This window comes from Microtus ochrogaster, chromosome 4, assembly GCF_000317375.1.
Source record: "Microtus ochrogaster isolate Prairie Vole_2 chromosome 4, MicOch1.0, whole genome shotgun sequence".
Taxonomy (NCBI): Eukaryota; Metazoa; Chordata; class Mammalia; order Rodentia; family Cricetidae; genus Microtus; species Microtus ochrogaster.
This window is the reverse complement of record NC_022011.1, coordinates 92,826,705-92,853,534: the sequence shown is the minus strand read 5'-3', so window position 1 is coordinate 92,853,534 and position 26,830 is coordinate 92,826,705. Positions and strand designations below refer to the sequence as shown.

General features: G+C 38.3%; 3 protein-coding genes across 3 annotated transcripts; all 3 read left to right on the top strand.

Moving 5' to 3' along the window:
* The first annotated feature begins 3,958 nt into the window (after nucleotides 1–3,958).
* LOC101997217 (putative olfactory receptor 5AK3) lies at nucleotides 3,959–4,903 on the top strand. The gene has a single exon (XM_005346693.2). The coding sequence runs from the start codon at nucleotides 3,959–3,961 to the stop codon at nucleotides 4,901–4,903; it is 945 nt and encodes a 314-aa protein (XP_005346750.1).
* A 9,250-nt stretch (nucleotides 4,904–14,153) lies between these two features.
* LOC101996937 (putative olfactory receptor 5AK3) lies at nucleotides 14,154–15,098 on the top strand. Its single transcript, XM_005346692.2, has one exon. It carries the CDS (start codon nucleotides 14,154–14,156, stop codon nucleotides 15,096–15,098), a length of 945 nt encoding a protein of 314 aa, XP_005346749.1.
* A 10,485-nt stretch (nucleotides 15,099–25,583) lies between these two features.
* On the top strand, nucleotides 25,584–26,510 carry LOC101996652 (putative olfactory receptor 5AK3). Its single transcript, XM_005346691.1, has one exon. The coding sequence runs from the start codon at nucleotides 25,584–25,586 to the stop codon at nucleotides 26,508–26,510; it is 927 nt and encodes a 308-aa protein (XP_005346748.1).
* The last annotated feature ends 320 nt before the right edge of the window (nucleotides 26,511–26,830 follow it).

Below are 26,830 nucleotides of genomic sequence, written 5' to 3'. Positions count from 1 at the left end.
CTATTACCTACATAGCCACAAATTGGCAGTCTTTGCAAAGCAGCCACTGAGATTGGGCAACCCAAATGGTGGAGGTCTTGGACATGGAGAGGGGCCTGATTTGTGCACTTAAGTTTTTCATCAATTGTTTTAGATATTCTAACCTTTCTTTTCAACATCAATTTTTAAAGAATGTCTGAAAATTAACAGGCACTGTCACATTTGTTTATCAGTTTGAGAAGACTCATATTTCAATATTTTGAGTGTTACAACTCATGAAAACAGTATTCCTTTTCTAATATTTTTCATTTCTCTTGTCAATATTTTCTAATATTCTGTTTACTAATCTTATGTGTATTTTATTACATTTATACTTAAACATTTCATTTTTCAGACACCATTAAAAATGTATTTATTCCTCAATTCCCACTAGTCTATTGCTATATTGAAATACTATTGATGTCCATATGGCTATCTTTTATTCTGAAAGCTTCAGCTTCTCAGCATATAGACCATTGTGTCTTTTGCAAGAAGTGATGTTCCATGGTTCCTGAAATGTGCTGCTTTTATATATCTAGGCTCCGGGTAGAACTTTCAGAAATATGATGAATATCATAACAGGGGTGAGGATATATTCATCTTGTTCTTGATCTTAGGAGGCAATTATTTCATCTCTAATCATCAATGGTGATTTCTGTAATTTTCTCCATCAAGTTCAGAACTAATATTAAGAAGTTTTCCTTGCAATAGTGAAGAAGTGTTGAATTTTTTCCAAACATCTTTATCCATAAATATATTTAACTATTTTTCTTCTTTCTGATATGAATATATGTGATGACACCAACTGACTTCCCTATCTGAGACCAGAATAATCATGGGCTGAATCCCACTTGATCGTATATGCAATTCTACATGTGTGTCAAAATTAAACTGCTGATATTTTGTTTTCAAAGAATCTTGCTTCTGCACTGATGTGATATGCTGGGGAGTAGTTTTCTCTTTTCATACTCTCTATATCTGGCACTGTGAGTAATAGAGAGAAGTCACCCAAAAAAAGTCACATATCTTTCCACATATTATTTAATTCCCCCTTAATTTTGGTGAATTCTCCACAACATTTTTCAATTACACTCATTTATTTTGTGTGTTTGCCCCCATGTGTGTGTACTTGGAGTATTACTTGTTTATGAGAAATTTCTTTAATTATATACTGTTTTGCAGGTGCAAAGGTGTGTTTATAAGAATTATAATTATACGAACAATAATTCACCTCTGTTGAGCATACTTCAGAATGGAAACAAAACCTAGTGTTTAGTACTAGCATTTGCCCTTCAGTAATTAAATTTCCACTTATTCTCTGTGAAGGGTGTGTTATGGTTAACTGAGTTCTCCAAGTCCCAAAGATGACGCTTTTTCATTTCAGTTTGTGCTTCCTCCAATGGTGTCTGTTTCTATCTCTAGGCTTCATGTACCAGGTAACCTGTGTTGGGTATTCACATTGTAAATCATAGAAACTCTGTTGTCTGTGGTGTACTGATAATGTTATAACTACGGAATTGCTTTCCAGAGGACTCTGATCAGTACTCATTGTTTTAATATTCATTTCAGTCATCTCCCAGTAGACAAGTCAATACCAATCCCTGAACCAGCCAGGGATTTTGCAGGTAAATGTAGTTAATTATATGTTTTCCTTAAATGCTTTTTATAAGCATATATACAATTACATGCTTTTTCCTTAGGATTGGTTCTTCCTGACTCTAATAAATCAGTAATTAGCAAACATGAATCCACCTTTTGAGGTACAAATGTGTAGTTATTAAAAATTCATAGATTTATGCCCTTTAATTAAAAAAATCTTTATTATCTTTTTAAAATATGACAATCAGGAACTGGAGAGACAGCTCCACAGTTAAGAGCACCTGCTGCTCTTCCAGAGGGTACAAGTGTGGTTCCAGAACTCACACCGTGTAACTCACAAGTGACTCACAAGTACGTGTAACCCAAACTCCAGAGGGTCTGTATGAAGAACTACTTTAAACTCAATGGGTCCTCAGAGTTCACCTCTGGAAACATTACACAAGGCAACCATGTTGGGTACTATCCTAAGAGAAGGTGGTTAGATTGTAAAGGTTCTATTCCTGTTATTGAGTTAACAATATCGCTGTAGGACAGAGTTAGCTATCATCAGGTAAAATATTTTTGCCATGCCCGAGATTTAGTCCCCCCATATTGTCACCATCCACTTTCTGTCATGGAACAATGCAAATGAGACTCTAACTTGATAGAGCCTCTCCCCTTGAACACATCTGCCACCAGAACTGTGATCCAAATACACCTATTTTTTTAAACATAAATTACCAAGTTTCTTTATAAATTACCAAATGCTAGAGTAACACAAAGCGTAGTAAGAGAAGATCCCTGCTCTGTAAATTCATTCCATGGCAGATAATGCTGGAATGACCCTCCTCATCCATACAGATTCCAGACTTCCAACTCCTATATATCCTAAAGCTTTTGTTGATATCTGTAACACATCTGAAGTAGGCTTTAATAAGCAACAGAAGTGGGGTATCATAATTTATAAATAAAAATAAATGATACTGAATAAAATTTAATTGCCATATAAAAAGTAAATAATAAAGTCAGGCAGCAGTGGTGGGTCATGCCTTTAATCACAGCACTCAGGAGACAGAGGCAGGTGGATCTCTGTGAGTTTGAGGCCACCCTGACAAGAGCTAGTTCCGGGACAGGCTCCAAAGCTACAGAGAAGCCTTGTCTTGAAAAACCAAAAAATAAAAAAATAAAAAATCTAAAGGTCCATTATGATGAAAATTATGTTATTTGATAAAATTGAATTTTAACCTGATGTCCTTTCTGGTATCCAGTCACCTAACATATTGCTGAGAAAACTTTGTTAAATATTGATCCATGTAACAGATGAGAAATAAAAACAGTAGAGATTGCGTAATTTCAGTTTCCATAGGAACAGGATTGAGAGCCTAGATGAGCCTGAGTTGCCGCATGCTTTATCCTTGTCCGTATCCCATTGGACAGAGTCTAGTAGTGTGACCATGGGCTTTGAAATCATCTCAGTGCACAAGTGGGATTGGGACTGAAACTCATCCCTGTTCCCTTCCCCAAGGAAAAGGCAGGTGCATCAGCGTGTCAGGAACTGATTTCTACCATACTGAGGGTGATGATAGACACTTCCACCTGAGCAATGCTTACAATCTGGAAGGAAATAACTGTAAAGATACCGAGTCATGGAACTGAAAGCTCTGCACTGTGGGAAAGACCACCTATGGATGCACCTTGACTCTACACCCAGTCAGGCACAGAGATTCTATAACTCAGGGGAAAAAAAAGATACATGCGATTTTAAAATAAACTACCAGTGTATATAGATCGAAGTGTTAGCACATGGCTTCGCCTTAACCTTGGTAATACCTAAAAAGAAAACCATTCAACTCCATGGGATGCAAATCAGCCTCTTACATATATAAAATGAGAGGATTCTTTTAGAACAAATAGGGACAAAAACATCATGAAGACAGCAAAATTGTGTAGACCTTACAAATGTCTCCATTATTTTCATTACTAGTTTCAAGAGTTTGAAGCACAGTTAAGAGGCTAAAATGATAAATGTGTAAAAATTATATAGCCTTTTGAAAAGGACAAAATTATGTTTGTATATTGCCATATGCAAATATAGATACATGTATAATACAATGGAAAAGTATGAGATTTTTGCATTTTTTAGAATTGTATGTTCAAGGTTGATTTTTCCATAAAGTATTAATTACCTATAAATGAATACATTACTAAAATACACATGCAAAGCAACTAACCCATTTTTGAGTCTTTATTATAGATATCAAAGTATAGAATGGAGTGAAAAATAAAGACCTTTCTTAATCTAATAAAAGATTTTCTTTATTATTCAACTCCTTTTTTTATCACCTACAGACTCTTGATAGCCATGACCCAAGGAAATGACACCAAAGTCACTGACTTCTATCTTCTAGGATTTGGGGTCCAACGTGATACTCAGTGTGTTCTCTTCATTGTGTTTCTTGTCATCTATGTGACATCCATGTTGGGTAACACTGGGATGATCCTCCTCATCAACACAGACTCCAGACTTCAAACCCCCATGTATTTCTTCTTACAACATCTGGCTTTTGTTGATATCTGCTACACATCTGCCATCACACCAAAGATGCTACAGAATTTCATAGCAGAAGATAAATCAATAACTTTTGAGGGATGTTTAATACAATTATTTATTTATGCAATATTTGCAACCAGTGACTGTTACCTCCTCTCTGTTATGGCAGTGGACCGTTATGTGGCGATCTGTAAGCCCCTTCGCTACCCCATAATCATGTCTCGACAAGTGTGCATCCAGCTGGTAGCTGGTTCTTATCTCATGGGAACAATAAACTCCTCAGTGCACACAGGATTTACATTTTCGTTGTCCTTCTGTAATTTAAAAATCAATCACTTTTTCTGTGATATTCCCCCAATTGTCACTCTTTCATGCTACGGCAAGGACACTAACTTCATGCTAATTTTAATTTTTGTTGGATTTAACCTGACATTCACTGTGCTGGTCATTATCCTCTCCTACATATACATCATGGTCGCCATCCTAAAGATGTCCTCCACTGCAGGAAGGAGGAAAACCTTCTCCACGTGTGCCTCCCATCTGACAGCAGTCACCATTTTCTACGGGACCCTCGCTTACATGTACTTACAGCCTCATTCTGACAACGCTGAGGAGAATATGAAGGTGGCCTCTGTGTTTTATGGCATTGTGATTCCCATGTTGAACCCTCTGATCTATAGCTTGAGAAACAAGGAGGTCAAAGACGCTATAAAAGCCACAGGGAAAAGGTTCTTTAGATTGAATTTAAGTTATTAAAACTTAGTATATCATATCATACAGTAAATGATTGTTGCTGTAGTTGAGATTCCTCTAGATTATCTACAAACCATCACTTAGCTTGTTTCATTCATAATTCTGATCTTTGAAATCATATCCAGAGTCTCTTTCATGCCTAGAGCAGCTTCGGAAAGCATCTCAGCTCCTGACGAAACACTTGTGGATATCATTCAAATATTAAGAAGTAAATAGACATTTGAAAAAGTGTTATTTCCAACATATTTTAACTACTTAAAAATACCTCCTTTTATGCTGTCATTATCAAAATTAAGTCATTATAATCACTTAAACAGTTGTCTAAGTTATCTATAATGGGGTCCATTGCTAATTCTGCTCAAATTATTGCAAATAACAAGGATGTTAAATAAATTTTTCTATTTAAAAACATACTTTTTACCCAAGCAGTCATCTCTACTCAATATTTACACAATTGCTACCTTCCCTGGTACTTGAAAGTGCTTATTTATGTCATCAGTAATCCTCTTAATATAATTATCTCTACCTCTAGGAAAGGGAACTACTGGGAGCATATTCTATTTCTGTCTCCAACAGAGATAATTTTAAGTGAATTAATCTAAAAACTTTCCTATAAATATCCATTTTAAAAATGCATATGAATCCCTTTTTTTTTCTCAGAAACTCAATAGGAATAGGAATTCCAGTGGAACCAAGAAACACTTTTTAAGTCAAAGAGCTAGTTAGCAGGTAGAAAGCTGTAGTACCATATTATACCTCACATCAACAATCTGAAGGAATCTAGGAAAGATACATTGGAGAACAGTAGACTGTCACTCCAAGTAAACTGTTTCTCAGGGTACACCTTGATCAGACTGTATGATATGCCTACCGCAGATGCATATACAAAAACTAGCCACTTGATCTCTGTTAAAACACGTTATTCATTATTATACCCTCCATGTTTATTAAATTTCAGGAATTTACTAGTTGTTTATTAATATAGTTTTTAATTTTTTATGCGTATAAGTATTTTTACTGAATGTATGTCTGTGCATTATTTGCATGTTTGGTACCAAAAGAGAGCTTCAGACGCCCTGGCACTGGGGTTGTTGATGGTTGTGAACTGTCATGCCAGTGCTCAGAATAAAGTCGAGGGCCTCTGGAAGAGCAGCCAGTGGTCCAAACTGTTGAGTCTTCTTCTATATAAGTCTTCTTATATAGCTTCTTTTAAATGAATAAAAAAAAAAGCATGAGAGCCGGGCAGTGGTGGCGCACGCCTTTAATCCCAGCACTCGGGAGGCAGAGGCAGGCGGATCTCTGTGAGTTCGAGACCAGCCTGGTCTACAAGAGCTAGTTCCAGGACAGGCTCCAAAACCACAGAGAAACCCTGTCTCGAAAAACAAAAACAAAAAAAAAACAAACAAAAAAAAAAAGCATGAGCACAAATGAATTAACTATGGCCGTTGAGAGAGAATGTATAGCACCTACACCCCTGCTACAACAAACTCTTGATGGCAAATCATGGTTTATGAGGTGCAAACTCAGTAGTTCCTGATGACTACTGTAGATCCTCAAGTCTTCATTCAGCTTGAGTGGCCATGCAATAAAGTGCATGTGTTGCAAGCAAAAGAACTTGATTTTTAATCTCAGCGCTCAAGTGAGAAAACCAGGCAGAGTGGAAGGCATTTCTAATCGCTGAAGCAGGGAGGCCAAGAGAGTGACTCTCTGGGACTTTATGCCAGCCAACCTAAGTTCTTCAGCCATGTGCAGATCAAGGAGAGACCCTGTATCAAAAACAAGGAAAAATATCTAATGTTGTCCTTTGGCAGGCACTTGTACATGCAACCACCCAGGCCCAGATTCAGGGCTTTGAGTTCTTGGAGGTGAGTTCTGATATTTTAAGGTTGGGGAATAATCTCCTTTGACCCCATACACTGCTCCTGAATACGTAGGGGTGGCACTGCCTTTCAAATTTGCATTGAGAGATTTCCTCATGAACACTATATCCATCATGTTTCTACCAATATAGTATACATGGTTTCTTAACTACACTCCGAGAATAAACAAAAATTTCTCCATCCCCCCCATCAGTCCTGGTGTGAATCATTTAACTTTTTCTGCAGCACCTCGAAATTCCTCCTGCCTCTACTCACGACCTACACCCAGAACTGCTTTCCTATTTTTAAACACTCGAAACAGATGTCCTTGTCTCTGTGTAAAAATTTCGGTCTTGGGAAGTCTGGGCTGCTATAACGAGTTACTATAGCCTCATTTGTTTCTAAGCAACAGAAATATATTCCTCACAGATCGGGAGAGTAATAGTGAGGAGTTAGGGCATCAACCTGATCAGGCTCTGGGAAGAATTCACTTTTGACTTTCAGACTGACATCTTCCAATGTCAACTTCAAACAGCTGAGGGGGAGAAAAGAGGGGAATGGAGCTTTCTTATGGAACATAGAGACCCAATTCTCATTCATTAGGGTCCCAGTCTTATGACCTTGGGGATACCCAACAACTTCACTTTCTAATACTGGCACATTCCGTTTGGGGGTTTTCAGAACGAGTACTAACGTAAGTAATAAGACATAAACATTTGATCCATAACACTAAAGTTCTCTGATATATTCCAGTGAACTATTATGTAAGAGTAATTTTGGAGCATCCCAAATGAACTCGGTGTGGGTGCCGGACAGCTAGCCCCGACAACTTGAGAGCCAGAGAGCCTGTCCTGCCCCTCCTTAGCTACCATAGGCGGTAGAACTGGTTCCGCCCCTCACTTGGACAAAGCAGCAAGAGATGGCGCAGGTGGTGTGGGTATAGAAGAGCTGGTATGCTAACCAACCTAGCAACCACCCAGGCCCAGATTCAGTGCTTTGAGTTGGTCCACCCTAACATCTACCCCATCTAAGAACTGCTGGAGCATGTGAAATGCCGAGTCCTTCAGAACCAAAGGTGCAAGATCTCCACAACACAGCGAAGTAACAGGATATCCAAGAGGGGTCCGGATGACGATCCAGTACTGAGAGTTTAGCAGAAGAAGCCAGAGGCCTGGAACTAGGTCAATGACTCGTTGCAAGTAAAGCTGTTTGGGCAAAGGGCAGACTGGGCAACACACCATAACACACCAAAGCTTCCACGGCAAGATTTTTTTGTGTGTGTGTTTCTTTTTATCATTTTTATTTTTTGTTTTCTTTGTGGAGACTATAAGGGCAGGTGGCAGATATGGAGGGATGGGGAGATGAGTGAGATTGGGATACATGATTCCCAAAGAATTAATAAAAAGTTTTTAAAAATGTGACCATGGAAGCCACTACCTTTTGGGTGATGTACAAAGGAAAATGGCTTCTGTGGAAACTGTTTCTTCATAAAGTGTAGCTTTATCAATCTTTTAAAAGTGATTTTCCTAGCTAGCCAATAGCGTAAGCAAAAAGATACAAAAGGAAAAAATGCTCACTTGGGTTATGATGAATTCTACAAGGGATTCTGGAAAGCTATCAAGTCTACATTGAGTCTCATGTGGACAAGATTTTTAATCAACTCTCCTCTTCCATTGGATGACAGTTTGTAGATGTTAATATCTCCACACATATATCATAACTGTGATGATTTCTCCTCCATATCTTAAGAGACAGAAACTCAAAATGCTAGAGGGGAGGTTCCACAAGATATTAATGCGTAGAGGGATAAACAAAACTATCCGCAGCAAGTATTCTAAAAGCAAGTTCTGATGAGACAAGACGGAGATTTTGCTGCTGTCTTATGCAGCCCTAACCAATAGCACTAAGTGCAAGACCACCAAGAGATAAGGGAAGTTTCTGTCTCTTGGGCCAGCTCACAGGTGTGGCTGTCACTCTAGTCTCTTTGTCAGTTATTATCAAACCACGATGGGTAAGGTAAAGTTCAGAGCTACAACATATGCATTGGATTGTGAGGTAACCAGCACATAAGAAATATTAGGGGAAGCATAAACATCTTGACTCTCAAACATTTGTTTTCAAAGAAAAATAAATCCTTGCATTCAAGTCAATGTTTGCTCTTCTATGAGCAATTAAATTCCAAGTTGGGATTGTAGCCATCAGTGAGGACTGCTGAATGCCGATTCAGCAGCCTTTTTCTCTTCATTCCATTACCAATGAACCAAAGAACCACAAACTCACTCAGGCAAGAATTTTCTATATCCATTAAGTCAAAGGTTTAAAAGTTTGAGGTAAATGAAACTCACAGTCTCATTCCCCAGAAAGTGAAATGAAATATTCTAATTTAATAAAGTACAAGTAGAATAAATTACTCTGCATAGAAATGCTTTTTATATTTGATTTCATTAGAAAAGCAAGAAAAAAATCAAGTATAAAACAGACAGTGACAAATGTTGTACTATAGAATTAATGTAACACTCTATCTGTTTGTCAAACTGAATATGAATATCATATGCCTTTAGATTTCAGGTATACTCAGATTATATTGACATTGATATTTATACATAACTGAACATGAGCTCTTTGGCATGGGAAAAGATGTGCAAAAATGTTCATAACAAAGAAAAAAGATCATCAGTGTTGAAGAACAATTTCTTGCTTTCATTCTTTCCCTTATTGTTCATATTTAAATCTATGCTAAAAGCTTTTCCTTACAAAACTTCAGCTTTGAGCTGTCCTAGTTTCTGGCCATCCAGACAGTGTCAGGTTTGGGTTCCCTCTCCAGGCACAGGCCTCAAACTGGACTGGTCACTAACTGGTCACTCCCATAAGTTCTGCACTACCATTACCACAGCACATCTTGCATCTTGCAGGCAGAACAGATAATACATTGAAGGTTTTGTGACTGGGAAAAAAAAAAGAAAAAAGTCAATGAAATGATTCCTAATGATATTCTGCTATACTTATAGAACAGTGGGTAGCCTAACTGTCATCAGAGAGGCTTCCTCCAGCAGATACAGAGACCCACAGCCAAACACTAGGCAAAGACAGAGGAACCTTGCAGAAGAGGGGGATTACGGGTTGTAGAACCCAGAGCAGTCAAGGATACCACAAGAACAAAGCCCACAGAATCAACTAAGCAGGCCTCATAGGAGCTCACAGAGACTGAATCAACAAACATGGACCCTTTATGGGCCTGAGCTAGGTCCTCTGCATATATATTATGGTTGTTAGCTTGGTGTTCTTGTGTTTACAGTGGGTGGAGGAGTGGGTGTCTCTGACTCTTTTGCCTGCTCTTGGGGCCTTTTCTCCTGCTGGGTTGCTTCATCTAACCATGATATGAGGGGTGGTGTCTAGTCTTACTGTAATTGTTAAGCCATGTTCAGTTGATATCCCTGGAAGGCCTGCCCTATTTGGAAAGGGAAATGAAGGAAGAGTGGATCTGGGGGAGAAAGGGAGTTGGGGGAGGTACTTAGAGAAACTGAGGGAGGGAAAACTGCAGTCAAGATGTAATGTATAAGAGCGAATAAAAAAATCCTTCAATTTTGTTTCAAAAAGCAAGGATCAAATACTATTAAAGCTATTATCATCTCTAGAAAATTTAAATTCACTTCAGAGCCCAAAATCACTAGAGGATGTTATTTATCCAATGACATCTCAGGCACTGAAAACTCAGATTCTCAAGAGAGTCAATACTGATCCCTTAGGCCCCAGCAATATACTCCCTGAAAAGGAGAAAACACACGAGAGCATTGAGGGGCAATCAGCCTGCTCCAGCTGCAGGCAGTGAATTGGAGCCACTCCTGGGTAAGTAAAGCAAAGCAACCTCTTGCTCACCAGCAGTTACACATCTCCGCAGTGTGTGCAGAAACTGGCAAAGCAAAGAAGCTGCAGCAGAGTCTAGCCTGGTTTACAAGACTAGAAGGGGGCTGGCTCTCCATCACCAGTGATATAATAAAATGCTGAGGGGTTGGTATCTCAGTATTGTCTGGGAAACTATATAAATGAACAAGAGAACGAATCCACCAATCACGTTACAAACCAATGGATACTATTTGCCTTTAATGTTTTCTGAGGGTTCCTTGTGTGCCTTTGGTATGATCTCTTTTTCAGATATGTGTTATGAACATATTTTCTCCCATGCACCATGCCTTTTCATACTCTTATCCATTCTTTAAGCAAAAATAAGTTTAAATTTTCATGAGGTTTGATTTCTTTATTTCTAAAACTATTAGCCTACACTAGTTAATTTTTCTCAATTGTTACATCTTATATAACATGATGAAACCTTTGAATATAATGTTTAAGAGAGCTCCACTCGGCTCTATGACTTTTAATTTTGTCTTGTTATTTTATTAAAAAGTCATGACTTTTATGTTAGCTTTAAATATAGGATATATTTTGAGTTAATTTTGATTTAGGATGTAAAATTTATATTGAGTTCATTTTTATCCTTAAATAGTAGCATTCAAGCATCCTACTGAAAGACTTTTACATTTTTATAAAATTCAGAGGGTTAGACCTGTGCCTATTGTTTTCTGGGCTCCCTCTGCTCTTCATCTGTGTGAACCCCCTCCATCCAACAACATCACAGTGTTTAATCATACAGTGTCAGGATAAATCCTGACAACAGGGTACTGGCTTGTTTCAATTTACTCTTTGAGAAGTCTTGCTTAAAGACTTAAACAACTTTTTCCTTCCACTTAAATTATAAAATAGACTAGTCTATATCTAGAGAAAAACCTTACAGATTGTTAATTATACACTATTGTGTGTCAATTTCAGGCAAATTAACATCATGTTATGCTGAGATTTTAAACCCATGTAGTTTGTGTCTACCTGTGTAGATCTTTGATTTCATTCATCAAAGTTTTCTGAGTTTTATCACACTAATCCTGTGCAGATATGATTAGAATTATACTTAAGTATTCCACTTAGTGATGATAAATGAGACTTTGATTTCGGCTCCTGCCTTTCATTTTTAATATACACAGCTGATTTCTCGATAGTCATCTTGCATTCTACAGCTTTGATGAAGTGAACTGTGAGCTCTACAAGATGACTGTAGATTCCTTGGGACCTTCTGTATTATTCATGTCACCTGAAAATGCAGACAGGTGTATTTCTTTCTCTCTAACATGTATGATTTTTTATTCCTCTTCCATCTTCATCCTACTAACGAGTATTTCTGTAAGCATGAGGAATAGCAGTGATGATGACATGTTTATCTAAGGAGGCAGGCATTCATATTTATAGATGTTCTTCATCAAACTAAGAAAGTTCCTTCTATTCATAGTTTGAACCTTCTCTTTTTCTTTAGTCTTCTGTCATACAACACATCCTGACCGAAGCCTCCCCTTCCTTCCCTCCTCTCAGTTCCCCAACACCTCCTCTCTCTCCTAGATTGCTCCTCCATTTTCCTTCAGAAATACACAGGCCTACCAGAGATATCAACCAAACACGGCAAAAAAAAAATGCAGTAAAATTAAACACAAACCCTCATAGCAAGGCTGGACAAGGCAACCAGTAGGAGGAAAAGAGGCCCAAGAGCAGACAAAAGAATCTGTAACTAATATTTTTTTATGGGAATTGCATTGAGTCTGTAGATAGCTTTTGGTAACAGACTTTTCACAAATTAATTCTAACGATCCAGGATTTGGTATCAGAATGACTGTAGCTTCATAAAAGGAATTTGGCAATGACTCTTCTGTTTCTATATTGTGAAATACATTAAGGAGTATAGGTATTAGGTCTTCTTGGAAGTTCTGGTAGAATTCCGCATTGAAACCATCTGGTCCTGGCCTTTTTTTGGTAGGGAGGTTTTTGATAACAGCTTCTAATTCTTCACGACTAACAGGTCTATTTAAGTCATTCACCTGGTCCTGGTTTAACTTTGGTATATGGTATTTATCTAAAAAAGTGTCCATTTCTTTTACATTTTCCAGTTTTGTGGCATACAGGCTTTTGTAGTAAGATCTAATGATTCTCTGAATTTCCTCTGTGTCTGTGGTTATGTCCCCCTTTTCATTTCTGATCCTATTAATTTGCGTATTCTCTCTCTGCCGTTTGATTAGCTTGGGTAAGGGTTTATCAATCTTGTTGATTTTCTCCAGGAACCAGCTTTTTGTTTCATTGATTCTTTGGATTGTTTTCTGTGTTTCTATTTTGTTGATTTCAGCCCTCAGTTTGATTATTTCCAGTCTTCTACTCCTCCTAGGTGAGTCTGCTTCTTTTTTTTTCTAGAGCTTTCAGGTGGGCTGTTAGGTCTCCAATGTGTGCTTTCTCTGTTTTCTTTAAGTGGGCACTTAGTGCTATGAACTTTCCTCTCAGGACTGCTTTCATAGTGTCCCATAAGTTTGAGTAGGTTGTTTCTTTATTTTCATTGAATTCGAGGAAGACTTTAATTTCTTTCTTTATTTCTTCCTTGATCCAGGTGTGGTTCAGTAGTTGACTGTTCAGTTTCCATGAGTTTGTAGGCTTTCTGGGGGTAGCATTGCTGTTGAATTCTAACTTTAATCCATGGTGATCTGATAAGACACAGGAGGTTACGAATCTTTTTTTGTAACTGTGGAAGTTTGCTTTGTTACCCAGTATGTGGTCAATTTTCGAGAAGGTTCCATGAGCTGCAGAGAAGAAGGTATATTCTTTCCTATTTGGGTGGAATGTTCTATAGATGTCTGTTAAGTCCATTTGCTTCATTACCTCCATTAATTCTCTTATTTCTCTGTTAGGTTTCTGTCTGATTGACCTGTCCATTGGTGAGAGAGGAGTGTTGAAGTCTCCTACTATTAGAGCGTGAATGGTCTTCCTATTTATATTTCTATTTAGCATCTTCTTCAATTTCTTCCTATACTGTCTTAGTTTTCATTTTAGAGGTATTTCATTTCCATGATTGGGCTTATTTCAGGTTGCATTTTAATCTATTGTGAATCTCTCCTAAGTTATTTTTAAGTAAGTTCATTGTTTGAGTACATAAAAAACTACTAATATTTGTAGATTGATTTTGTATCCCACAACTTTATTGAAAGTGTTTACTAAATCTAAGGGTTCTCTAGTAGAGTCTGTATGGTCTTTTCAGTATAGAACACATCTGCAAATCGGGATAACTTGGCTTTTTCTGAGAAGTATTCTCCACTTTAAAATGAATCATGGATCAAATGCACTGATTTATAATGTGGCTTTTAAGAATTGATATGGAAAAATTACCTAGAAACTGATAGGTATTAGGAGTGTTTTTCATGAAGAGTCAACTCAAATAAAATGAATCAAAGCAGAACAAACTGTTAATATAAGGAAATCACTGAAATTTTCTCTTTTGTCCTCTCCTCTCATTCTTCTCTAGATTTTTAGTGGCAATGACACAAGAAAATGAGACTGAAGTCAAGGGTTTCTATCTTCTGGGATTTGGGGTCCAGCGTGATACTCAGTGTGTCCTCTTTATGGTGTTTCTTTTGATCTACGTGACATCCATGGTGGGAAACACTGGGATGATCCTCCTCATCAACACTGACTCCAGACTTCAGACCCCCATGTACTTTTTCTTACAACATTTGGCTTTTGTTGATGTCTGCTACACATCTGCCATCACTCCCAAGATGCTGCAAAATTTTGTAGTAGAAGACGGATCCATATCATTTGGAGGGTGTGTTGTGCAATTGCTGATCTATGCCATCTTTGCCACTTCTGACTGCTACCTCCTGGCAGCTATGGCGGTGGACCGCTATGTTGCTATCTGCAAACCACTTCACTATCCCATAATTATGTCCCGAAAAGTCTGCATCCAGATGGTAGCTGGTTCCTACCTCGTTGGGTCAATAAACTCCTCGGTACACACAGGATTTACATTTTCATTGTCATACTGCAAATCAAATCGCATCAATCACTTTTTTTGTGATGTTCCCCCAATTATCAGCCTGTCATGCTCCAACATTGATACCAACATCAGGCTTCTTGTTGTCTTTGTTGGGTTTAACCTGATGTTCACTGTGTTGGTCGTTATCTTTTCCTACATATACATCATGGTCGCCATCCTAAAGATGTCCTCCACAGCAGGAAGGAAGAAAACCTTTTCCACGTGTGCCTCCCATCTGACAGCAGTCACCATTTTCTACGGAACCCTCGCTTACATGTACTTACAGCCTCATTCTGACAACGCTGAGGAGAATATGAAGGTGGCCTCTGTGTTTTATGGCATTGTGATTCCCATGTTGAACCCTCTGATCTATAGCTTGAGAAACAAGGAGGTCAAAGATGCTATAAAACTGACAAGGAAAAAGTTCTTTAGATTTGATACACAATAATAAAATCACCATATCAAATAGTGAGAATAATTATGTAACTGTATTTAATAATTATGAAATTTAAAGCAGTGGGTTCTTGAATGATGATTGCTACCATTAACACATTTGATCTTATAATATACAGTATATTCAGTAACTTCTTCTGAAACTTATGTCTGAAACTCGTAGTTTAAAATTTCTGTTTCATACTACAATGGAGAGAACTTTATGAAGATTATTATAAATATCAACAAATATACAAAAACTTTATGAAATACTTTTTAAAATATCGTTAAATACTTAAATGCTTCCAGTGGTGGGCCAGGGTTGCATTTGGTCGAGTTGTTGGTCAAGGGATCAAGATCTCCAAACAACCCAGGCTGATGCAAGAGCAGAGAGTTGCTCTCCAAAACCTGAGTGTAGAGAGGGCACACTGCAGAGGACAACATCCACACAGCTCAGTAAATGCAGAGAAGTCAAGCTGGTGCCTTCATGAAGCCTTCGCTAGTCTGTTTGGTACGAGAAGGTACTTTGGAGGCCATAGAAAGGGAAACCTGGAACCAACCCAGTCACAAAACCCTCCACCTACAGTCTGTCCTGCCTGCAAGATGTGCTGGAGGAATTGAGGTGCAGAACTTGTGGGATGGCCAACCAGTATCTCCTTAAACTTGAGGCCTACACCACGAGAGAGAGTCCTTGCCCTACATTGCCGGTATGGCCAGGAACTAGAGACTGGATAGCCTGTAGAACTAGGGTAAAACCAAATACTACTGTGAAAAAAAATAAACAATGAAATGATTCAAGATGAATCTCTATACTCACAGATTGATGCCTCATTTGGTCATCATCATCAAAGAGGCTTCCTCAGACAGTAGATGGGAGTAGGTGCAAAGACCCACAGCTACACATAATGGAGCCAGAGAGTCTAAATTGGAGGGCTCCATTGGGTTCCTCCTGTAGCAGATCAGGGATCCTCTGTGGGAAAGGATGAGGGAAGACTTTATGAGTCAGAGGGGATGGAGGAAACCAGGAGAACATGGCCCACTGGATTACTTAGCAGGGTTCACGTGGTCTCACAGAGACCGAGGCAGCAAGCAGGGAGTCTGTGTGGGTCTGCAGCATATCCTCTGCATATTAGTCTATGGCTCTTAGCTTGGCATTTTTGTGGGGCTCCCAACAGCAGAAACAGGCTTGCCTCTGACTCTTTTGGTTTTGCTTTAGATTCCTTTCCTCCTATTGGGTTGCCTGTCCAGCCTCAATATGAGGGCTTTTGCCTTGTCTCGTTGTGTCTTGTTTTGTATGGTTGGCTGTTATCCCTTGGATCCCTGTTCTTTTCTGAAGGGAAACAAGGGGAAATAACTTTGGGAGGGGAAGGAGAGGAACTAAAAGAAGTATAAGAAAAGGAAACTGTGGTCAGGAGGTATTGCAGGAGAGAAGAATCTATTTTCAATAAAAAATACTTCAATGGCTAAGAAAACCCTTATCTGTATATAATAAATATAAATAAAATAATAAAATTGGATTTTGTTATTATATTATACTTTGAGTTTCATAAATCTCTTACAATGAAATCTTTTGTAAATTCTATCCAAATTATTCCAAAAATCTGAATATGAAATAAATGTATTAATTTTTAAACTGTTTAGCTTTTCAAGCTATTCCTCCCATTCCCATCACTATTACATTCCATGGTGCTTTATCCCTTATTTTTTCACTAACAACTTCATTATTTTCAATCTACACTAATCTTCCCTATGAACTTTAAATTCACAACCTCTTTTTATTTCTATCCCAAGTGAGATGAGTGAGAAAGAGATGGCCATAAAATTTATTCTTGATCATTCATTTACAAAGAACATACAAATCACTTTTGTTCAAAAGAACAGCTTTAGAACAGACAAAACAGAGACCTCCTGCTTTGTAGTAGGCGGGGAGAATGGCTTCAGTTACTTCAGTACGGTCATTACACCATCGCTGTATGAAGTACCATCCCGGCACTCATTGTCTCTGCTGAGAGTTCTCTTCCTCACTCAAAAAAAATAATGCTCTTAGCATCCTTTGGAATCCCATTGATTTCCCTATTGGATACACATTATCAAGCCCCAGTACAATTCTGACCAAGACTGAGGTAAGACTTGTAGATGGCATTGCTCAGCATAAACCCTGTGGTACTCTCTAACACCTCACAAGATGGGATTCATCTTGCTATATATTTGCACATTAACACCGAAATTGAGTCTGTGTTAAAGGAGGAAAGACATTCATTTATACCTAGCATAGAATTGTTGACACAAGTTTGTTAGGTATTCATTACAGGTATTTTGAAGTTTTCAAGTGACTGTACAAAGAATGCACAAACAGAATCGCTTGCTTCTCAGTAAATGATAAGGCACACTATCAGTAATCTGACATTGGTAAGCCAGCATCCCATGTAGAGTTCAACAGAATGGCGTTTTAGAGGAGTTTGGAATACACAGTGCTAGTTCAGGCTAGAGACTAAAAGTGTTTTCTGGCCCTCTTGGTGATCTGTACCTGTTTTGAGGCTGCAGTGCAATTCTGGACACAGAGACTGAGGTGAGCTTCCTAGGTTGAGAATACTGCACACACACTGTCCTACCACAGAGAGGAACTTTCCCTGAGAAGCATGTAATTACTACAGCTGGTTTCCTCTGGTGTTTTTAGTAAACACTCCACTTGTTGACCCCTTGCTGTTTTATCCTTTTACTATGATAAAATCATATTTGCATGTACAATGCTATCCTAGCCATTTAGTTAACTTTCTCTGTGAACAAAATTTTGTAAATTTTGCATATTGTTATTTTTATGGGCATGAGTGTTTTGCTTCCATATATCTATGTAACATGTGGGTATCTGGTGCCTGCAGAGGCCAGAAGAGGGCACTGGATTCCTAAGAACAGGAATTACAGACAATTGTGAGTTTCTGTGCTGGCTGGTCTCATATCACCTTGTCATACAAACTAGAGTTATCTCAAAGGAGGGAACCTCAATTGAGAAGATACCTCCATAAGATCCAGCTGTAAGGCTGTAAGGTATTCTCTCTCTCTCTCTCTCTCTCTCTCTCTCTCTCTCTCTCTCTCTCTCTCTCCTGTTTTTGTGCCACCTGCAAAATTATTTCTCTTCTTGGTGCCATTGTATTCTGGCACAACATAAAATGGAGAAGGGAACCAATGTGTTTTGTGAAAAATAGATAAAAATCTCATTCAGGTGACTTACGATATGACCTAATCATGATCATATCAAAATGATGTTACTTCTTAATGCCATTATATTGCTGGAGTTTAGCGTCATACCAATCCAAGGCTTTCCCAGAGACCCTGATGGAAGGCCAAAAAAAACCAAGCTGTGTGTCTTTGCCCAGGGGCAGACTTGGCAAGGCCCAGTCTGAATCTAAGGTCAGAGCCTCAAAGGAGTTAAGGTTTTCATTCCATGAATGTCATTCTTTCCTCTGAAGAGACTAGATTTATCAGGTCAAAGGCCACAGTATGGTCAGCCTGTGTTATAATGGGATACCTTGTGTTCCCTTTGTATGACATAGCCAGCCTCCTGATGGCTTTCTTCCTTTGTATGATAGGCTTCTACTAGCATTGCCCTGTTTACCCCTGAAAATAATAAATAAGATGCTGTACTACTTAAACTTGCTGGCCATGAGATGTGGCTATGTAATACTTTCTGATCTCAAACTTTGTATCTTCATATCTTCTGATCTCCTGATCCTCTCTCTCAGGAGAGGATCTGTCACTCAAAAAAAAAAAAAAAAAAACCTTCTGATCCAGGTCAATGAAGAACAGAGATTTCCACATTAAACTCAAAAGAGTTGTCTGATATATCAAATCTATGAGGGGCCTCAAGGTTTTTAGCCAATTAGTATAAATGATATGTGGTTATAGAGATCGCTGAAATCTTGGATGTTGTCAAAATGGCACCACAGAGGGGAGGGGTGGATTCTGTGGGTGTGAACCATTCTTTCAAATTGGGTAGGTTATTGAATTTTTTGAAAGTTTTCATCCAAAACCACAGGAAGTAGCTGGAAGAAGTCTGAGACTTACATAGGGAGAACACAAGCATTAGTAAATTGCTTGTCTTGTTACAAATAGTGATATTTATTCTACCTCCCTTCAGGGGGCTGAAGGTTTTTGGGTATTATATTCCCTCTGATAAGTCATCCTCTGTAGCTTAAAAGATGTTTCGGAGGCAAGAAGTTGAGAGACGCAATGGAAGAAGGACCAATCTTAGAACCAGGATAAAACAATCTCTACTTCACATGCAGTGAACCAAGTTCAGTGTGAGACAGTAGGAGAGACGGATCCCTCCCTCCATGCCCAAAGGCCAGCACCTTTAAGTGTAGGATTTTTCAGGGCAGGAAGCCTTTGCTTCCACGTTAAAGCGCGCCTATTTAGGTAGCTGACATTACACTCTTACCATTATTGTTTTACCCTTAATTTGAAAGGACATGGGAGAGTTGGAGTGTGGCAGATATTTTCTGAAGGATAAACAGCCAGCATGTTTGACAACTCCATTTTCCAGAGTTGCTAGGTAAAATAAAAGCTACCAGCTCATTAGAGTTAGTTTGTTCCTTGAAGACCAATTAACTTGGATTTCATAACAGCACTATAAACAAATGCACTTCAGTTTCTTATCCCAAAGATTTCAAGTTGAAATATTTTCTGTAACGTGTAACATTCTCTTTAAGTAGGGATATCTTTGGGAAATAAATTCCTAGTGAATAAAGGAAGAACAATTGTGGGTTTTGTTTAAGCAAAATTGTGGCCATTGTAATGCTATCTCTCCAAAAAAGCTGCATCTCTAATGCCCTTAAATTTTGTCAAATTTTCCATATTTTCCAGAAAACCCCAGGTTTTTATGAGTTCAATAGCAAATCTTTATATCTAGAGCTAAGCACAATTCCTTATATCCATGTTTGAAAATCAGGTTCATCCTGACTTGTAGCAAGAAATAACAAATAACTGTTAAGTAATAAGGCAACACAATAACAGAAAAAGAAGCTAATAGTTCATAATAAAAATAACGAAAAAAACTGATCTCTCTAAAAATTTTGAATTTAGTCAGCAACACAACTTCTTAACATTGCTTACCCAATTTCATCTCAGCTCCTGTAACTTCATTTTCTCAAGGGAACAAATATTGATCCCTTATTCCCAACTATGAATTCCCTATTGGGTAGGAAACATTCAGGGAGGTCTTTATGATTGGCAATCAGCCTGTGCCTGCAGCACAGAGATGATTCAGGAAGCAACCATGGAGATTCTGGAAGTAATTTAAAGAAAGCAAAACCAGTGAGGATTCCAACATCTGTGCATTGTTGCAACAGGTAGAGAAATGAAAGGATTCAGCTTAAGTTCCAGAATGTTCCACTTCCTCCCTGGTGCCATCATGGAGATGATGTAAAATTCTATAAAATATATTTTGAATGTTTCACACTGTCCATATCAAACTATAAGACCCTTTTCTCGGTGTGCAATATGATGTGGGCACCTTTCCATAAGTCTATATATTAGTATTAATTTGACAGTCCATATATCAGTCTGAAGATGACTCTACCACCGTCTCACTATCCTTGTTTCCAAACACGTGCTTTCATTAATCACTAGGTTGTACGTGTTACCTTAAGAAATTCCATGACCCCGTCTTACAGGAGTCAAAACTGGGCCCGAGAGAGCGAAGACTCCTGTCACTATGAAACTCTGGGTAAGAATCAAAAGCAAGTCCATCTGTGCCTGGACACCTGAACAATGGTGGCGTTAAATGAAGCTTTGGAAGGATATGGTTAACTCTCTCAGAAGACTCAGGTAGTCTGAATTCATTTGATTAGCAAATACCTTCATTGTGCTCAGTGTGTGTATATGTGTGTGTGTGTGTGTGTGTGTGTGTGTGTGTGTGTGTGCCCGCTTGTGCACATATACGAGCACACATGTGTGGGTTCATATGTCTTATTTCTTGAGCTCTACAAAACTGTCACCTTATATATTACTTAAAGTCGAAATGATAATAGTAGCCCTGATTACATTTTTTCTCCAATGTACCCTGCTCTGTTTATCTCGTGGTATTTCAAAGAGCCAATGAAGCCCATGGTAGCAGCAAACATGGAGTGCTATGTGCCCACCACTACAGACTTCCTTATACAAAAACTCACCTTAGCACCTATGGAGCTGCCCGTAGCTCTGCCTGCCATCCCTGACAGCTGAATAAATGAGATTTGCTGAAACTAGATTAACTCAGGGTTACGTGGGAAAATTCACAAACGTAACAATTCACTTGCTGATTTTTCTTGAATCGTCTCTTTCTCCAATAAGTGAGACTATGGGTGTATATATAAATGTATGTGGTCATTAATTTATTTATAATATTTACCTTTGACTAGAGATTTTGCTAGTAGAAACAGGTTTATGTTGACTGTTTGCAAAATATCCTCAACGTAACAGCTAATTTGCTTTTCTAATTAAAAAAATACATTTATTCCTCTGTATCCACAATTCTCACCAAAACGTAGCACTTTAAATTGATGAACAAAATTACATCTTAATGAAGTTTTCACATTTAACTCTCTGATTAATGCTGTATATCTTTACATAATCCTGTTGAACATTTAGATTTTCTTTCTTCACAATTGTCTTGTTCATATCTTTCATAAAACTTTCTATTAGATGAATTTATAGAAAAAAATATATATATATATATACTGGACTTTTAATATTTATATGTGTTTTGAAAAAATTTGCGTAGCTGAATTCCAATCTTATTTCTTTTGGTACGGTTGAGTGTTTTAATAGGGTTTATTTTTTCAAATGTTGTGTGTAGATGGTAGAAGCCTATGTGTGAGTGGTGTGTATGGATATGGCTGAGTGGGTATGTGTATGCACAGGAGGACGATGCTGGCCATCTTGCTCCTTATTCCTTTGAAAAGAGGCCTCTAATTTAAGCTGGATCCAGGCTAGTGACCAACAAGCCCCAGCAATCCCTATATCTCTATGTAGATTATAGGAACCTGTGCATCAATGTTCAATTTTTTACATGGATGTTGGGATCGAACCTTGGCGGTTGCACAGCAAGTACTCCTACCCTGTGAACCCCATCTGTGGCCTCAGAATTTCCTAGAGTCATGACTTCTGTTGTATGATTTATCTAAATCTTTTCTGTATTGCTAAGTCACAAGTAGTCAAGATTGCTTTTCTCAAAAAATAGGTGTTGAAGTCTATAATACATTAGAAAACAATTTTAGTAAGGCATAAAGTTGGAATTCAACATGATTTCTTTATTCAGAAGCATTTGTAGCACCACAGTATATTTTAACATATTTAACATCACTTGTGACTCTGTACTTCCTTTCCTCCCTCCAACCCTTCCACAAACCCTTCCTTGTTCTTTCAAATCCATAGCCTCTTTCTTCATTAGTTGTTATTACATATGTATATTATAGGTATATATGTATATATATATATATATATGCACATAATATAGCCTGATCAATTGGTACAATGTCACTTGTATGCATGTTTTTCCTGACTGACCACTGGTGCTAATGTGCAGCATTTCCTCGTTTACCATTGTTCCTTGAGTAGGTTTGAGACCTCATGAACTTTACCTGTCCACTCTGACTTACATACTGGTGTCATGTTTGGAAAGTCATGCTGGTGAGACTTTATGTATGGAGCTTCTGACACATCTAGGAGAGAGAATCTCACAGAAAACTCCTGATCCTCCAGCTTTTATCTCCCTTCTTCGATAATGTCCCCAGGGCCTTCGGTACAGGCTTATTTTACAGATGTAACCTCTGGCACAGAGCTCCACAACTCGGCATTTTTGTTGATCGTGGTTCTCTGTAGTGGTCTCCATCTGCTGCAAAGAGAAGTTTCCTTGATTAGGGGTAAAAACTGCTCTTACCTGTGAGCAGATGGACAAATGTTTAGATTATCATTAGGGATTACACTGGTTTAGTAAAGTGGTGGTTGGACATTCTCCTCCAATAACCATGGCTTCTCTAGCTCTGAGTAGCTGTCTAGGTTTCCAGTGTCAGGCATGATTTCTCTCTTGTGGAGTGGGTCTTAAGTCCAATTATAGAGCTGTGGGTACTGTCAAAGTATGCGTGTCATGCTGCCCATTGACGTGGTTTATAGGCATCATAGCTGGGTAGGAGTGCTGGTTGCCTCCTTTCTTTGGAAGCCTGCACAGTTTTTCTCAGCTTCACTGATGGGCTCTTCTACTCTCAAGCCAGTTTCATGCTGTCTTCATAATTACCATTTCATAATAACTTCTTCTGTGTGGCAAAACAAGTTGTTCCCTCAACTTATTTTTCCTTTCAAGTTCCACATAGAATTGTCAAGTTGAACATAAAATCTCCTCAAATATGTAACCGGAACTACAGAGAATTTATAGGTTAATATGATGAAAATATAATGGTACAATTCTGCAATTTCATACAAGCAATCGGTGGTTGTATCTTCAAGCATTAGGCAAAGCTATTCCCTTAATAAAGAACATAAATATACTCTGCTATATTTACATTTAGATTTCTAAATCTGGCTGAAATGTTCATTTTCTTTGTTGTAGTTTTGTTGTTGTTTTGCTTTGGTTTAGTTTGGTTTTGTTGAGGTTTACAGTTTCTTACGCACACACCTCATTACCCACCACCCCTCATTACCTTCTGTCATCCCCTCCCACTCCTGCTAAAATTCTTTTTTTCCCAACTAGTCCTCCTCTTGCTTTCCTGTGTTTTGTGTGCAACAGGGGCCTTTTGCAAGTGATCCTAGCTATTGTGTGTTTCTGACTGCAACAGCCACATCACATCCAGAAACCAGCCTTTCAGAGCACTCCTCCGGCCCCTGTGGTCTCTCCACTCACTGCTCCACAGTGCTCCCTGGGGCTCAGATGGGTGATGCAGATGCCCCATTTAGAGCTGAGCACTAGGAAGCCCCTCACTTTCCACACTTTAATGAGTAATGAGCCTTGGCTTTGACCACCACCCACCAAACACTAAAAGAGGCTTCTCTAACTAGGGCTCCATGCTACAGAAGTCTGTGGGTATAAACATAAGCATTTCCAAGGCAGTTTGACTAGATGTTTATTTAGCAAACCATCAACAGTAAATTCCCCTATAAGAACCACAACTCTCCCAGTCATAGGCTTTTGACCAGGTATACGGTAATACATTTGTATTCCTGCCTATAAATCTTTCTCAGATCCAACCAGAAAGTGGTTGATCTCCTCAAGAATAGTCATCAAGTAGACATAACAGACTGATATTATAGCACACGGAGTTCAGAGTTGAGTTATAGTACAAATCATTTTTTTAGTATTGCCTTCTTTTTCCATAAAATAAATATTTATGTATTAGCCTAGTATCAAATGACTTTACTAGACCTACTAACAATTTATCAGATTATTACTTCAGGAAAATTGGATTACATAAAAATAAAAATAGTCATGATTCTTCCTGTATATTTATGTTTAACTTCTTTTTATATCTTTTCCGCCAGCTTGAACCTCAAAAACCACTGAGTGTGTATGTGTGCATATATATATTTGATCACCTCAGGAATCTTGTATTAATCCTTCATTTATAGGCACTACTTCTCATGACTTTTTGGTAATGGTGATGCTCACTAAAGAAATTTTATGAAACCATTTACCAGGGTAACATCATTCGTCCCCATTCCTGTCCCCTAATGTTTCCCAAGAAAGACTGTCAGCCTTTGCCAAATAGTGTTTGATATCTTCGGACATGATATGGCTCCTGACCTTTACTATATTAACACAGAAAATTGTATCAACTAATTTTCTAATGTTAAAAATGTTCTCATTCCTTAGACAAATATAACTTGATATTGATAACCTAGAAAAAAATGACTTTCCCTTTATTCATTCTTTTCTTACAAATACATTTTACAGGAGGTTTTCTTCTCTTAATTTTATTTACTCTATCCCTAGACAAGGGAAAAGGCACATTTGGTTAGTGACTCTGAAAACACCTCTGCAAGTTCTGTTCCTTCTCATCTAAAGAACACGCAGCCTGTTGAAGCCCATGACCTACAGTACCTAAAACATGACTTCTAATTTGTTCCTGAAACTAATTGAATCTATACAATCTACTCATTTTAGGTCTTCCACCAAAGACTAAAAGTGATAGTTTGGGACCAATATAATACACTTTGTTTTTAATTTATCAGTTAAGTGCAAACCTAGAAGGAAAAGGAATGGATATTTATTGATGTCAGCTTTCATCTCTCTAATCAAGGCTAGATTTAGGTGTTTGCATCTATAGTCCCAAATTAGTGAAATTTTAACTTTCTTTCCTCATATTGAATTTATCCTGGCATTTCTGTTATCTTAGCCTCATGAAATGAGTTGGTTAATGTTCTTTTTAGTAATTCCTTAATAAGGGAGGAATTCTTAAAAGCACCATCCCTTGATGAGAAACTGTTCTTAGTTGATACCTGCCAATTTTCAGGTGATACTGGATTTCTGCTAACCATGGAACACAGCAATGACACCAAAGTGACTGAATTTATTCTCCTGGGATTTGCTGGACAGCACGAGTCTTGGCACATCCTCTTTGTGGTGTTCCTAGTGATTTACACAGCCACCTTAGTGGGAAACGTTGGCATGATCCTGCTCATCAAACTCCATTCTTCCCTGCACACCCCCATGTACTTTTTCCTGCAGCACCTGGCTTTTGTTGACCTCTGTTATTCCTCTGCTGTCACTCCCAAGACATTGCAGAATTTTGTGAGCACAAAGCCATCCATCTCCTTCACTGGATGTATAGTTCAATTACTGGTCTACGGTACCTTTGTAACTAGTGACTGCTTCATCCTGGCTGCTATGGCTGTGGACCGCTATGTGGCCATCTGCTACCCACTGCGCTATCCTGTCATCATGTCCCAGAGACTCTGCACTCTACTGCTTCTTGGTTCATACACTATGGGTTTCTTAAATGCCTCTGTAAATACAACTTTTACTTTCTTATCAAACTTTTGCAAATCCAATGCCATTAATCACTTTTTCTGTGATGTACCACCAATTCTTGCACTATCATGCTCCAGTATTGACCTCAACATCATGGTATTGACTATCTTTGTGGGATTTAACTTGACATTTACTGTATCTGTTGTCATTTTTTCCTATGTATTTATCTTGGCTGCTATCCTAAAGATGTCTTCTGCTTCAGGAAGGAGAAAAGCCTTCTCCACATGTGCATCCCACATGACGGCTGTCACCATATTCTATGGAACGCTCTCATACATGTATGTACTTCATGGGACCAACAGATCTCAAGAGCAGGAGAAGGTGGCTTCTGTGTTCTATGGCATTATGATTCCCATGCTAAACCCCCTCATCTATAGCCTAAGAAACCAGGATGTAATAGAAGCCCTGAGGCACACAAAAAAATATTTCTAGAGGAAAACTTGGTCTGCATGTCAACGTGACTCAGCAGGCGAAGCATCAGGACGCTGTCTCTGGTCAGCTTTGGAGATGTGGCAAATGTTCATGCTACACAGAGACATTGCTTAGTTACAATGACATCTAAAAGACTATAATAGAAAACAATTAAATTATCAAATAAATCAGCTTGATTTTCTTTGTGTGTGATAGGAATTAAATCTAAGATCTCTCACATTCTAATCAAGCACTCTACTAATGGTTTTATCCAGGTATCTGACTAAAGTATTGATGCTTTGTACATTTTATGAGCCTCTTTTGAGAAAGTAGTCATAAAA